This window comes from Nicotiana sylvestris, chromosome 1, assembly GCF_000393655.2.
Source record: "Nicotiana sylvestris chromosome 1, ASM39365v2, whole genome shotgun sequence".
In the NCBI taxonomy this organism is placed as follows: domain Eukaryota; kingdom Viridiplantae; phylum Streptophyta; class Magnoliopsida; order Solanales; family Solanaceae; genus Nicotiana; species Nicotiana sylvestris.
In genome coordinates this window covers 32,367,665-32,383,825 of record NC_091057.1, presented here as the reverse complement: position 1 = coordinate 32,383,825, position 16,161 = coordinate 32,367,665, and the positions used below count along the sequence as shown (strand labels likewise).

The following is a 16,161-nucleotide window of genomic DNA, read 5'->3' as shown; positions in this document are numbered from 1 at the left end:
AGCTGCTTATTTAAAGGTTGATTTTATATTTGAAGGGAAGGAGTTGATTTGTTGCTAGACATAAGTGCAATGGAACCACAACTCAGTGTAACAATATATCTATTGGAAAAAATGATTATGGAGAATAAGATTTAGCTTGATGCGTGTCAAAGACATTGTCTTTGGCCACACAATAATGAATAAAATTAGGTGTATTGCCTAGGATTCAACAAACTCTTGCAGTTATTAAACTGGAAACATAAGTAGCAGGTAATTCAAGAAAGAAACCCAACATATTGAAGGAAGAAGACGATTCAGAAAGTTATATAAGAAAGTGTGTCTTTAGCTCTCTAAAGACCATGTTTATATAGGCTTTGCTCCAACGGCTAGTAATGGCTAGTTTGACTCTATTAATTGTAAAATAACTTACTAAATAATAAGTAAATGTAAATAACGCTTTAAAGAGAAAAAAAATTCCAAAGTTTAGATAAACATTAAATTTTGAGTTTTGAGGTATCACTAATTTTCCAACAATATTAATATCTCTGCTTCTGCTCGTAAGTTCCAAGACTGAAGAAAAAAAGGGGTCATAAACGTGAATTTATTATCTTACTTTAGCTTAAGTCTCTTGTTTTAACATTTTAATAGAGTGAAGTACCTGTAGTCACCTCTTTTTTATCATGACCAAGAGGGTATTAGGCCACAGTACTCCTTAACCCCCTTAATTTGGTTGTTTATCATGTATTTTGTTATGATTCCACACTCTTCTGAGTATATTGGAATGAAAATTCAGCAGTTTCAGGTTCTTCCTGATCTTTTCTTGTTTGAGTTTAATTTCTATGAATTGACAGCGTAGAACAACTTTTGAACTTTCAGGTCATTTACACGATAAATACAAGTATCATACATAAATAGCGAGATAAGTAACTAATTAATGTTTATCATGAGATTTACTTGTAATTATGTTATAAATAGCCTGATTGTATAGATGATTTTACATTGTCAGTTTATAGAGCTTAAACTCTCCAGAAATAACACCACTTCTGATAGCAACTAATCATTGACACTATAGGGGGTATTACCCGTTGGTACTACAAGTACCATTATACTATGGTCCCGTTGTATAAGAACAAAGGTGATGTCCAGAGTTGTAACAACTATAGGAGCATCAAATTACTAAGTCATACCATGAAAGTTTGGAAGAGAGTGGTAGAAATGAGAGTGCGAAGGACGGTGTCTATTTCAGACAACCAGTTCGGGTTCATGCCGGGGCGATCTACCACAGAACCTATCCACCTTATTAGGAGGATGGTGAAACAGTACAGGGATAGGAAGAAGGATCTCCACATGGTGTTTATTGATCTGGAGAAAGCGTACGATAGGGTTCCTAGGGAGGTCTTATGGAGCTGCTTAGAGGATAAAGGGGTCCCGGTTGACTATATTAGGGTGATTAAAGACATGTATGCTGGAGCTAAGACTCGGGTTAGGACAGTAGGAGGCGACTCTGAACACTTTCCAGTTATTACGGGGTTGCACCAAGGGTCTGCGCTCAGCCCATTCCTATTTGCCCTGGTGATGGATGCACTGACTCATCATATTCAAGGGGAGGTGCCATGGTGCATGCTATTTGCTGATGACATTATTCTAATTGACGAGACACGAGGCGGCGTCAACGAGAGGCTAGAGATTTGGAGACATGCTCTTGAGTCTAAAGGTTTCAAGTTGAGCAGGACGAAGACGGAATACCTCGAGTGCAAATTTGGAGTTGAGCCGACGGAAGCGGGAGTTGAAGTGAGGCTTGACTCTCAAGTCATTCCCAAGAGGGGTAGTTTCAAGTACCTTGGATCGGTTATTCAGGGGATCGGGGAGATTGACGAGGATGTCACACACCGTATAGGGGTGGGGTGGATGAAGTGGAGGTTAGCGTCGGGAGTCTTGTGTGACAAGAAAGTGCCACCGTTACTAAAAGGTAAGTTTTATAGAGCAGTGGTTAGGCCTGCCATGTTATATGGAACTGAATGTTGGCCGGTAAAGAACTCACACATCCAGAAGATGAAAGTAGCAGAGATGAGGATGTTGAGGTGGATGTGCGGGCATACAAGGATGGATAAGATTAGGAATGAAGATATTCGAGAGAAGGTGGGCGTGGCCCCCATGGAGGACAAGATGTGAAAAGTAAGACTCAGATGGTTCGGGCACGTTCAGAGGAGGAACACTGATGCAACGGTGAGGAGGTATGAGCGACTGGCTGTAGTGGGCACGCGGAGAGGTAGAGGGCGACCTAACAAGTATTGGGGAGAGGTGATCAGACAGGACATGGCGCGACTTAGGAGTATTGAGGACATGGCCCTTGACAGGGAATTATGGAGGTCGAGCATTAAGGTTGTAGGTTAGGGGAAACTTGTGAATATTTCTACAGCACAATAGAGTGAGACTAGCCAGTTAGGAGTTAGACTAAGAATGTCATTGGTCGTCTATTGATGCAGGGTTTTACCTACTAGTTTTACTATACCAGCCATCTATTTCGTATTTCGTATTCTGTATTTCATATCTCTTATATTGCTATTATTTTATTATGCATTTTTATGGTACTAATATATCGGCTCCTGTTGCTTTTTTTTTAGCCGAGGGTCTCCTGGAAACAGCCTCTCTACCCTTCGGGGTAGGGGTAAGGTCTGCATACATATTACCCTCCCCAGACCCCACTTGTGGGATTATACTGGGTTGTTGTTGTTGTTGTTGTATGGGTGTGTTTGATATAACAGAAAATGTTTTCCGTGGAAAATGTATTCCAAGAAAATATTTTTTTGGAAAAAAATATTAATCTTTTTCATTTTTCGGTATTTGGTATGCAAATTAAGGAAAATGACTTCTCAAGAGTATTCATAAATAATTTAGATATAATAAACATGAAGCCATAAACTTTCAAACCTACAACCTTCCGAACCCACAAATTTCATAAACTTTCGAACCGCTAAATTTTCAAAATCGCAAAATTTCGAACCCGTAAACTTTATAATTTCTAAACCCATAAACTTCCAAACACATAAACCTCCGAACTCATAATTTTAGAACTTGTAAAATTGTGAACCTTTAAACCGATAAATAAAACAATTAAAACTAAAACAACAACAAACCCAGTTTGATCCCAACATGCGCGGTCTGGGAAAACTTCTTTTGTAGGGGTCGTTAACTTCGAACCCATGACCTTTTACAAGTAATGAGTAGCGCCCAACCAACAAGCCACGGGATAAAACTGAAAAATATATTTAATAATTTTTTTTCGAGAGGGGGAGGGGGGGGGGAGGTTGACAGTAAAACGAAAAAAAACAGAAATTTAAATTACAAAAAAAAGTAAATTTTTTTTTTGTGCGGGAGGGGGTTGGGGTGAGTGGGGGGCAGTGGTTGGGGTGGGTGGTGCAGAAAAACGAAAAAACAGAAATTTGAAATTGTAAAAAAAATTAAGGTAAAAAAATAATTTTTTGCGGTGGGGGGTGGGGGTGGAGGGGTAGTAGGGTGGGTGGTAACAAAAAAACTGAAATTTAAAAAAAAAAAAGCCCTTTTTCGAAGAGGAGGTAGGGTGAGTTGGTGAGGATGGGAAAGGTTGAGAAAGAGTTTTGGAAAATGTTTTCTATTCTCTTGATAAGGAAAATATTTTCCTCCAATTGGAGGAAAAAGAGTTCATAGAAAAAATGTTTTCCAAAACATTTAAGCCAACCAAACATGAGAAAATTGAAAAACATTTTCCGAAAAATATTTTCCTTCGTACCAAACACACCCTATATGTTTCCAAAATTGCCGGAGCAGAAATTTCAGCAAATATTAGTAACATATGTAACGGGATGGTAAGATATATATTACTCCTCCAAAAAAGGTTTCATACTTACATGCGGAACGGAGGGAGCATAGAGGATTCATATAATTGATTTCAACTAGTTTAGGATTGAGACATAGTTAGATTAACTACATATAAATAAGGTGTTTAGAGCTATCCTACAACATCTTTTGTTATCATAGTTGTTCCCTTGTTTCTAGTGTTACTTTTTTACAGTTTTTCGTGTTGAATCTTGATTTATTCCTTATCATTAATTATTTAACATGTCTGAAATTTTACTGGCTTCAGTTCTTTAAACATTTTACTTGTGGTAGGTGATGTGCACTTCATCTGTTTGGATGGAGTCTTATGTTCTACCGCCAGGCCGGCTTTAGAAAAATTAATATTCAGATGGAGGTTTTAGCTTCAATTTTTTTTGTTCCTTTTATATAGATAAATAAAATAATAAGAGAGGCATTTGATGCTTTTTTGCCTTTTTCTTCTTTGTCATTTGTGTTGGTTCATATGAGGTTATAACAAGGTAGAGAATCTGTCTTTTTCTCCTTAAGGCAATTCTGAAAAAACAATTTCATAGTCTTTATAAGATAGTCTGAAGTAAAATTCTTATTCTACTTGAGCAGTGTAGAATTTCATAGTAAAATTCTTATTCTGAAGTGTTACATATTAGAAAAAGAATCTTGGGAATCATGGAAGCGAAAAAACGCGGTGATCATGCTGAAGAGAAACAAGAATCTGTAGTGCTATCATCAGCTCCCACAATCATGAAAATAGCAAGACAAAGATTACTCAATCATATCGCGCAGAAATCTGATGCTTACTCCATCATTTTTAATCCCCCTACTGCCAATTCTGGTCTGTCTCCTGAACTAGAGCAGGATTTGGACTTAGCTGAACTACTTCAAGCTTCTGCTCAACTGGTTGCAACTCGAAAATTTGACCGTGCTACAAAGTTTCTAAGCTTGTGTGACCAGTCTGCTTCTGCTGCAGGTACTCCAGTCCAAAGAGTTGTGTATTATTTTGCTGACGCTCTTCAGCACAGAATCGATAGGGAGATAGGGAAAATGCCAATTACTAGAGAAGCAGATATTGAAGCGTATTCTAATGACGTAGAAGAGCTTGTCATGGATTTAGAACCTGCTGTATTTGCAAAAAGACCATTGTTTCCTTATCGCCAGGTCACTTCATTCACCGGAATACAAGCTATATTAGACAGTACAAAGACTGCAAAAAGGGTTCATTTGATTGATCTATGTATAAAAAGCGGATCACATTGGACAACATTTATGCAAACTCTAGCTGATCGAGACGAATGCCCACTCAAGCATCTAAAAATAAGTTCTGTTGGAAGGTCTAAAAAGAAGATGGAAGATGTAGGGAGAAGATTGTCAGCTTTTGCTGCTGAGACATTAAACATATCATTTTCCTTCAAAACAGTTGTGTCAGACCTGAGGAATCTTAAATCTGAGTCTTTTGAAGTAGAGGCTGATGAAGTTGTCGCAGTTTACTCAGATGTCATTCTTTGGACCATGTTAGCATGGCCTAACGATATGGATTCTTTGATGGAGGTTATTAAAAGCCTTAATCCTTGCATAATTGTGCTCGTCGAGGGAATAGCAAACACATATCTACCCGATTTTATAGATTCTTTCAATGAAACTTTATATTACTTTAGTGCATTAACTGATTGTTCTGAGGTTCTCCACAAGGGTGTACCAATATATGAAGGATTTTACATACAAAAAGTTATCAGAAATATGATAACATATCATGGAGAAGAGAACGTTCCCCGCCATGGGAATCTTAAAGTGTGGAGGGACTTATTTGCCAAGTTTGGTATGGTGGAAACAGACCTGAGCCATTTATCCTTGATCGAAGCAAGTTTACTGTTTGATAAGTCAGAGTTCCGCGGATTATGCACCTGTGAGTTGGATGAGAAATGTCTAGTTATCAGGTGGAAAAAAACTCCAATGATCTGTGTTTCTGCTTGGAAGTTCCAACACTGAAGAAAATAAGGTCGCTTGACATGAGTTTTATTATCTTCCGTTAGCTTGATTTTTATTTATACTATCCGTGTAGTTTAACTTTGTTATAGCAGGTTATGGAATTATGTTTGTTATAAACAGTTATATGTAATTGCAGGTAATAGTGCAAAAGTTTGTGTTTTTATCCATGCACAAAAGTTAAACTCTTCTTACTTTTTAACATTTTGACAGAAAGAAGTACCTTTATCTCTTTTACATAATGACCAACAGATCATTAGACCACACTTCTTTAGTCCCCTTCAAAGGACAGCCGGTGCACTAAGTTTCCGCTATGCGCGGGGTCCGGGGAAAGATCGGACCACAAGGGTCTATTATACACAGTCTTACCCTGCATTCTGCAAGAGGCTGTTTCTTTATCCCCTTAATTTGGTAATTTATCATGTATTCTGTTATCACCTCAATTGCATCACTGCTGACCACCACCACCTCTAGCTTTTAAAATGTGCTTCATCACAAACAGTTTTTATAGCACCATGTAAATTAATATGTTCTCTGATACGACATGGATATCATAATTAATTGTACTTATTTGAATTTTATAAATTATCCAATGTCTGGAGTTGGAGTCAATATCTTAATAATCATATATGTATACAAATTCAAACATCTTAATCTTAAAAAAAAAGCTAACGGGACTAGGTCTCTATCACCTCTTAGAATGAGAGATTACGCCATTGGCACCATTCATCAGTTCTCTTTCTATTTTGATATAAACTAGTTATGTACCTGATATTGGCCATAATTCATATTCCCTCCGTTCCAGTTATGTGAACTTATTTTCTTTTTAGTCCATTCCAAAAAGAATGACCCCTTTCTAAATTTGGAAACAACTTAGCTTGAACTTACAATTCTACCATTAATGAGAAGCTTTTATAACCACACAAATACTATGGGCCCCTTTTTGACTTGTTTAGGACCACAAATTCCAAAAATGTTCATTTTTTCTTAAACTCCGTGCCTAGTCAAACAGGTTCACATAAATTGAAACGGAGGGAGTAGATCATTCTGCAATCTTAGGGCGACCGGAAAGTATCTTCCTGGTATGAGCTCAGGTTTGCCAAGCCAAGAGATGAAAAGGAGATCAGACACAACAACAACAACAACAACAACAATGACGACGACAAACTTAGTGTAATCGCATAAGTGGAGCCTGGGAAGGGTAGTGTGTACGCAGACCTTATCCCTACCTTATGGCTTATGATGGTCGAGAGGTTGGCTTTGATAGACCTCGGCACAAAGGTGCACAACCTATGGTATTCAGACCTCTCAACCAGTAAACTTGCTTGCCACAACGATGAGTGGCTCATTTCTAATTCCACCAAACCAAAACTTGCAAATAAGTCTCTCGAAACTTCGAGTTTTGCATGGCAAGCAGCTCTCTCTTCAACGTGATATGCAACAATATTTCGAATAACCTTTCAGACAAACTCCTTCTGACTGTGAAACTATGTTGTTGCCCCATGTAGGTATCAAACATATCAATGATGTTACTATGGAAAACTAAAATTTCATAAAAGCAATCGTCAAAACTTGCTAAATTTTTGCTCATCTCGGCCTCACTGACCACCATTATGCATGGTTTGAGAGCTTTAATAGCATCCATCAGAGCTTCAAAATCACATGAACTTTTCTTTCCGTATTGATCTTCGGCTGAAGAGCATCAGCAAATAAGAGCACAATTCTCTGAACTGAGCTACCAGCAGCAGAAGCAGACGGATTACACAAGTTCAGCAACTTTTTTGCACGATCAAATTTTCGAGTTGCAACCATTTCAGCAGAAGCTTGAAGTAGTATTGTGAGGTCCAAATCCTCTACTAGTTCAAGAGACAGACCAGAATTTGCTGTAAGGGGTGTGGGTCCATACCTCACTTACTAAAGGAAATAAGATAGAAAAGTTGGAGAGGACAAAATAAGCTGCTTGAAAAATTGCTTATGGGCGGCGGATCAAGATTTCAATTTGCAATGCAAAAGTCAATTTTGATTGGCTGAGAGGGTGGCTATTTTACCTATAAATAGAGATGTTTCCCTCTCGGTTTAAACACACCAAAATAAGAGAGAAACAATAGAAGTTAGAGAGAGTAATCCACAGATTGTTATCTGTGAGATAACTAGTGAGTGGTAGTAATATTGTAGTGAGGTGTTTTATATAAAGAGTGTTATTTCTTTCAAAGTTGTAGTAGTCTCTTGACACTACTGAGTTGTAATATTATAGTGGTAATATTGCTACACTCGGATATTGTATTTTATCCCGCTAAAATATTTGGTGTCATTGTTACTCTCTTGTGTTATTATTATTTGCTGTGGATATTATTCCTGGGCGGGATTATTTATTTTATCCCAACAACGTGGTATCAGAGCATGGCAAATAATGGTCCGCTATCTTTTCAGTACCCCCGTCTGACAAAAGATAATTATGAGAAATGGTGTCTACGTATGAAAGTCATCCTTGGCTCTCAGGATGTATGGGAAATCGTAGACAGAGGGTATGCAAAACCCGATAATGAGGAAGCTCTGCCCCAAAATGAAAAAGAGGTCTTGGCAAAGACAAGGAAGAAGGATCAACAAGCCCTCACGCTCATCCACCAATGTTTGGATGATGCCATGTTTGAGAAGGTGGCAGATGCTACCACCTCAAAGGAAGCTTGGGAGATTTTACAAAATTCTCTTCAAGGAGTTGACAAGGTGAAAAAGGTAAAACTTCAAACTCTAAGGGCTGATTTTGAAGTTTTAAAAATGAAAGAATCCAAATGCATCTCGGATTATTTTTCAAAAGTGAGGGCTGTTGTAAATCAACTAAGAAGATACGGGAGGACATAGAAGATGTCTGTGTGGTAGAAAAGATCCTTCGCACTTTAACACCTAAATTTGATTTTGTGGTGTGTGCTATTGAGGAATCTAAAGATTTAGACTCTATGATGGTGGAGCAATTGGAAGGTTCTTTATAGGCCCACGAAGAAAAGATCAAAAGGAGACAAGAAGTGCCATCGGAGCAACTTCTTAAAACTCAGACATCCTTCAAGGATTATGGAGGTGAAACAAGCTATCGAGGAAACGGACGAGGATGAGGACGAGGCCGAGGTCGAGGAGGTCATAGAAGAGGAAGAAGTAATGGTAACAACTTCAACAATGAAGTTAAAATCACCCAAACATTCAAAGGTCGTGGTTGTGGACAAAGAAGAGGAAGAGGACGTGGATACTACCAAGAAAATAATGGACAAAGGTATGACAAATCAAAAATTGAATGTTATAATTGTCATAAATTTGGCCATAATGTCGTAGTAATGTTGAAGAAAAGGCTAACCTTGTTGACGACAAGAAAGAAGAAAATGAGTCAACGTTGTTGATGGCACTCAAGGAAGAAGACAGAGATGATTGCAGCTCGTGGTATTTGGACAATGGAGCAAGCAATCATATGTGTGGATGCAAAGAGAAGTTTGTGGAGATCAATAAAACAGTGAGAGGTAATGTGTCCTTTGGAGATACCTCAAAGGTTCAAATCGAAGGGATATGTACGATTCTGATCTCCTGTAAAGATGGTAGTCACAAGTTAATTCAAGATGTTTATTATGTGCCAAAATTAAAAAGTAATATTTTAAGTTTGGGCCAACTTCTTGAAAAGGAATATGACATCCACATGAAAAATATGCATCTTTGGCTTAGAGATTCAAGTGGAATTCTAATTGCTAAAGTGCATATGGCAAAGAATAGATTGTTTTCTCTGAATCTTAAAACAATTGATGCAAAGTGTTTGAAGGCTAATGTGCAAGATGAATCATGGTGTTGGCACATGCGATTTGGGCACTTAAATTTTGAAGCGCTCAAATCAATGGGAGAAAAGAACATGGTGCATGGGATACCATCAATTAACCATCCCAATCAATTGTGTGAAGCTTGTCTTCTTGGAAAGCATGCAAGGAGGAGTTTTCCAAAGGAGGCCATGTCAAGATCAACCAAGCAGTTCCAACTTGTCCACACTGATGTGTGTGGACCAATCAATCCGCCTTCTTTTGGTAAAAGAAAATACTTTCTACTTTTCATTGATGACTTCAGTAGAAAGACTTGGGTTTATTTCTTGAACCAAAAATCTGAAGCTTTTGCTGCTTTTAAAAATTTCAAAGTACTTGTGGAGAAAGAAAGTGACTATGAAATTAAAGCTCTAAGGTCCGATAGAGGAGGAGAATTCACCTCAAACGAATTTAATGACTTCTGTCAACTTCATGGAATTCGTCGCCCTCTAACGGTACCTTATTCACCTCAACAAAATGGTGTTGCAGAGAGAAAGAATCGAACGATTCTTAATATGGCTAGATGTATGTTGAAAGCTAAAAGTATGCCTAAGGAATTTTGGGCCAAAGCTGTTTCTTGTGCAGTTTATTTGAATAACAGGTCTCCAACAGGAAATGTTAGAGATCAAACCCCTCAAGAAACATGGAGTGGAAGAAATCCAAGTGTCAAGCACTTGAGAATCTTTGGGAGCATAGCCTATGCTCATGTGCCACATCAAGGGAGAGCAAAGCTTGACGATCGAAGTGTCAAGCATGTGTTTGTTGGCTATGATACGAGTTCAAAAGGCTACAAGCTATACAACCCAAGTAGCGGTAAGGTGGTGGTAAGTTGTGATGTTGAATTTGATGAAGAACTGGCATGGAATTGGGAAGCTGAGGAAGAAACTTCATATGATTTTCTTCCATACTTTGGTGATGAAGAAGAACCGGAGACCGTGGAACCTGTGCATGACACAACTCCACCTTCTTCTCCAACAAATGTTGCATCTCCCTCTTCTCAAGAAGGTTCAAATGAACAGCCGCTAAAGACAAGGAGCATTCAAGAGCTCTATGAGGACACAGAAGAAGTTACTAATTTTGATTTTTTATGTTGTCTCTTTGCTGACAGTGAACCAATGAACTTTGATGAAGCTATTACAAACAAAAGGTGGATACAAGCCATGGAGGAGGAGATTAAGTCAATAGAGAAGAACAACACTTGGGAGTTAACAACTCTTCCCAAGGGTCATCGAGCAATTGGAGTGAAATGGGTATACAAGACAAAGAAGAATGCTAATGGAGATGTGGAGAGATACAAGGCACGACTTGTGGCTAAAGGCTACAAGCAAAGTCAAGGCATTGACTATGAAGAAGTCTATGCACCTGTTGCCCGCATGGAGACTATTCGTTTGCTGATCTCTTTGGCGGCACAAATGAAGTGGAAGATTCATCAACTAGATGTCAAGTCAGCTTTCTTGAATGGCTATCTTGAAGAAGAAGTTTATGTTGAACAACCATTAGGCTTCGTGGTCAAAAACCATGAAGATAAAGTGTTGCGGTTGAATAAAGCTTTATATGGATTAAAGCAAGCCCCACGAGCATAAAATAGTTGCATCGACAAGTATTTTCAAGACAATGGGTTTACTCGTTGTCTCCATGAATATGCTCTTTACTTAAAGTTCATACTAATGGAGATATCTTAATTGTTTGTCTTTATGTTAATGATCTTATTTTCACGGGTAATAACCCAAGTTTGTTTGAAGCTTTCAAGAAAGATATGTCCCGTGAGTTCGAAATGATAGACGTAGGGCCCATGTCATATTACCTGGGCCTAGAAGTGAAGCAGATGGAGGATGGAATTTTTATCTCTCAAGAAAGCTATACAAAGGAGATATTGAAGAAGTTCAACATGCTCGATTGCAACCCCGTGAACACACCGATGGAAAGTGGGATAAAATTGTCCAAGTTTGATGAAGGAGAAAAAGTGGATCCCACATTCTTCAAAAGTCTTGTGGGAAGTTTGAGGTACTTGACTTGTACCAGACCAGATATACTTTTTGCAGTTGGAGTAGTAAGTCGCTTCATGGAGGCTCCTACCTCTACTCACTTGAAGGTCACTAGAAGAATTCTTCGTTACCTAAAAGGTATGATCGATTTTGGGTTATTTTATTCTTCTTCTAATGATTTCAACCTTGTGGGATTTTGTGATAGTGATTATGCGGGAGATATTGATGATAGAAAAAATACAACTGGTTTTGTATTTTTCTTGGGTGATTCTGTTATTTCTTGGAGTTCAAAGAAACAGTCCATTGTTACTCTCTCGACTTGTGAAGCCGAATATATAACAGCAACATCATGTACCTGTCATGCTATTTGGCTAAGGAGATTATTAAAGGAACTCAATTTGCCACAAATGGAAGCTACAGAGATTTGTATTGATAACAAATCAGCACAGGCACTCGCGAAGAATCTAGTGTATCATGATAGAAGCAAGCATATAGATATAAGGTATCACTTTATCAGAGAGTGCATTGCCAAAAAGGAAGTCGAGCTTAAATATGTGAAGTCTCAAGATCAAGTTGCAGACACTTTTACAAAGCCTCTCAAGTTTGAAGATTTTCAGAGATTGAGAACAAGACTTGGACTGAAGAAGAAAAATCAAAATTAAGGGAGAGATTTGTGGGGTCCATACCTCACTTACTAAAGGAAATAAGATAGAAAAGTTGGAGAGGACAAAATAAGTTGCTTGAAAAATTGCTTATGGGCGGCGGATCAAGATTTCAATTTGCAATGCAAAAGTCAATTTTGATTGGCTGAGAGGGTGGCTATTTTACCTATAAATAGAGATGCTTCCCTCTCGGTTTAAACACACCAAAATAAGAGAGAACCAATAGAAGTTAGAGAGAGTAATCCACAGATTGTTGTCTGTGAGATAACTAGTGAGTGGTAGTAATATTGTAGTGAGGTGTTTTATATAAAGAGTGTTATTTCTTTCAAAGTTGTAGTAGTCTCTTGACACTACTGAGTTGTAATATTATAGTGGTAATATTGCTACACTCGGATATTGTATTTTATCCCGCTAAAATATTTGGTGTCATTGTTATTCTCTTGTGTTATTATTATTTGCTGTGGATATTATTCCTGGGCTGGATTATTTATTTTATCCCAACAAGGGGATTAAACGTGACTGAGTAAGCATCAGACTTCTTTGACATATAATGAAGTAACTTTTCTCTTGTCATTCTCATCGGTGGAGACCAAGGATTTTGTGCTAGCGGGTTCATTCTTAGAAGTACATAACTTTAGTCGCAAAATAATTCAAGTTGGTTCAAATAAAATATTTATAAAAAATTTACACTGCTTTAATCGTAATTTATACATATACACAGTATTATTTTTTGGTGAAGCGGATTCAGTTGAACCCGCCGCCACGTGCGTCCGCCACTAATTCTCATTATATATGGTAGGAGCTGATAGCACCAGAGAGCCGGACGTTTTGTGTGATATATGAGAATTGAAGTTATTTATTTCTCGCCACTGGACAGCTTAGTAAAATAGCAAAAGGAGCAACAAAATAGCTCTTGTTCATATATATGTTTGAAAACAAGTAAGAAACAAATAAAGAACGACGATACCTAAAGCCGCCTAGCAGTAAAACAAAACCTCAATTCCAAAGTACTAAGGTAAGAAGAAACCTTTGCACTACAGCTCAACATCTTTTGTAAACATTATTCATATCTCATTCATGTAACTATGACTTTTTTTCGCCAAGTCCAATAATTATGTTTTCTCACACTTCACCAACTCACACAAAAATTATTATTTATTAAACTTAAAATTAAAAAAAACATGGAATAAGAAAAACTACCGAAAAGTTGTATTATTCCATCACTATAATTTTTTTTGTGAGTTACTGAAAGTTTTATAATTTTTATGCGAGATAACATAGTTATATGACTTTGGTGAAAAAAAAATCACAGTTATATGAATAATTTGTGAAATTTACTCTATGAATGACACTCGAGCATAATTTCTACTAAAAAATAGCAAGTATCAATTTTCAGGGGCATGAGATAAAAACATCCGCAACTTGTATTTGTGACTCCACCTTTTTGTTGGATCTTCCTCTACGTCAGTGGCGGAGCTAAAGGGAGCCAAGGGGCCGAAATCTGTAAAATTGTACTGCGTTAAAGCAAAATTTGTTGGTTATGTATGAACTGTTGAATCCCCTCCCCTCAACAAAAGAAAACATTATTGTAGTACAGTGGTAAATGATGATCAAATCCTAGGTGTGACGCTCTAATATTTTTCAATTCCCTTGTATGAATTTCTCTTCGCTACTGCTCCCACGAATTCCTTCTTGGTTGCAGCCTTAGACTTTTATTTATATCTTTGGAGGTTGATTGGCATCTCTACCATGACTTTGTTTCTATCTACGGCCTATGTGATGAGAGCCACACTTTTCATCTTTCTATTGTAGGAAACCCCTGTGTTCAAAGTTGTTTTCACACATTCATTATATATATATATTATAAGTATGAAGACCCAAATTAAAACTTAAAAGACCGAAATAACCTTATAAAAGTGAATGACTGTAATACCCTTCAATATAATATTATTTCAGATATAAATTTGTACAACGATGTAAAGATATATTCTAAGAAAATTAATAAAAATAATATTTAAATTGAAATAAAGACAGCCCTTTGACCTTCACCATTAAAAAGAATCCTCCTATAAAATGTTAATAAATAATAGCGCAGTTACATGAATAATGTGGTTAATTTGGCATCCTACTAAATGGTGAATTACAACTGCACATGAATTTGCTGTTTATTTTGTAAACCATAAAGTTTAAACGTTAATTCCCTTGTATTTTCTACTCCATTTGTTTTTGCTGCTAAATAATGACCTAATAAGAATCATTTGCTGGTTTATTGGTTAGCTTTCATTCGTCAAAAATTAATTTCTTCTAACCTTCTATGCATGTATCACCATTTAAGAGCTGGCTTTTACAATTTCATAATCGGTTTACAGAAAAAACATATTAGCAAACATAATTACATTAACTAATGTTCTCTTTATTGCTATTAAATATTTATAGAATTTGAGGAGTTGGTTTGAATATTTTGTTTGCCTAATTTTGTTCACCAACTTACTCATTTGCACTGCTCTCATTTTCTTTCTAAATTCCATTCATTCAAGATGATTTTCGGTTCAAGTTTTGATAGAAATTTCTCACTCTTTTCTTCTCTTCTTCTTATTTCTATTTTCAAATTTTAATTTGAAATTGAGTGATATTATTTTTCCTAATTTTGTTTCCCTACTTCTACAGAAGCATTGAGCAAAAGACGAGCTAAAGCATTTAGCTCCAACGCCAAGCAGAAACGTCAAACATTCAAAAATATATTTTTCTTGAGAATTGCAAGAGATTTAATTATCGGTGAGCAATCCATACTATTTTGCAAAAGGTAAAAATGAGTTTCATGTTTTGAGATGCAAATCTAATTCCTGCAGTGCATCACGAGCTATCTATTTACGTTGATTGTTCCATTAACTTTTTCAAGATATAATACTAAAAGTTTCTCAATTAATTGAAATTAAAGGAACATTTCGAAGTAAGATAACTTGAACTCCTAGAAAATACATGTCTTTATGAATGATTGTATTACCAGTAAAAAATTTAAGATATTCTATCTTTTTATTTTAGTTATCAAAATCATTGTGCGCCTCCCTAAAAGGAAGCATTAGGGAGGCATTTTGGTCCCTCTTCAATGCTCAAAATGGCAGCGGGGACTTGACAAATATCTAATACACTTCCTCACTCTCGGTTGGAAGTCGAATACAAAATTTACTTTTTGCTATTTTATAAACTTTCCTATTCAATTATCATTTGTGAGCTAAATAGGATCATATTTATAATTTTTTTAATAATGTAAACTTTTATTTTTCTAACTCAATATTCTTTTTATACTCATCAATATGCGCGTACCCAAAAACTTATATATATACGTACACTAGTAAGTTCATCTTGCAAATAGGAAAAATATCCTCAATGATTTAATTAAATATACTTGAACCATAAAAGAACTGCATTTCCTCATAATAGACTGCTCAATTTCCATCTTTTTACATAAGGGAGTTGTTGAAATCAGAAGTGCAAATTCACATATTTCATGGTTACTATCTTATTGTATTCGATTTTCACCAAACATTTCCTCAAGTTACCTCTTTCACTAAGAATACGAGGAAAATAAACCATGCTTTTATTCCAAAACGTTGTACAAAGCTAAAATTATGGTTTATATTACGTTTTCTATTCTCATATTACCAAGGTTTGCCATTAACTAAAATGACAAAATTAACCAAAAAACGTGGTCGGCAGGATTCGAACCTGCGCGGGCAAAGCCCACATGATTTCTAGTCATGCCCGATAACCACTCCGGCACGACCACTTGATCTTCATAAGATCCGAGAGTTTAAAATTTATACCATTAAATTAAAAATGAAAGACTGATTTCTGATTTCACTTTATCTTCAC

At 36.7% G+C, this 16,161-nt stretch overlaps 1 protein-coding gene and 1 non-coding gene across 2 annotated transcripts; one reads left to right on the top strand and one right to left on the bottom strand.

The window, feature by feature from the left end:
* The first annotated feature begins 4,500 nt into the window (after window positions 1-4,500).
* On the top strand, window positions 4,501-5,817 carry LOC104244530 (DELLA protein RGL1-like). Its single transcript, XM_009799972.1, has one exon. The coding sequence runs from the start codon at window positions 4,501-4,503 to the stop codon at window positions 5,815-5,817; it is 1,317 nt and encodes a 438-aa protein (XP_009798274.1).
* A 10,176-nt stretch (window positions 5,818-15,993) lies between these two features.
* Window positions 15,994-16,075, bottom strand: TRNAS-AGA (transfer RNA serine (anticodon AGA)). Its single transcript has one exon. It is a non-coding gene; the product is annotated as a tRNA-Ser (tRNA).
* Between the last annotated feature and the right edge of the window lie 86 nt (window positions 16,076-16,161).

What these genes read in the sequence shown, in the direction of transcription:
- LOC104244530 (XM_009799972.1), top strand. Translation starts at nt 4,501, where the DNA reads ATGGAAGCGAAAAAACGCGGTGATCATGCTGAAGAGAAACAAGAATCT.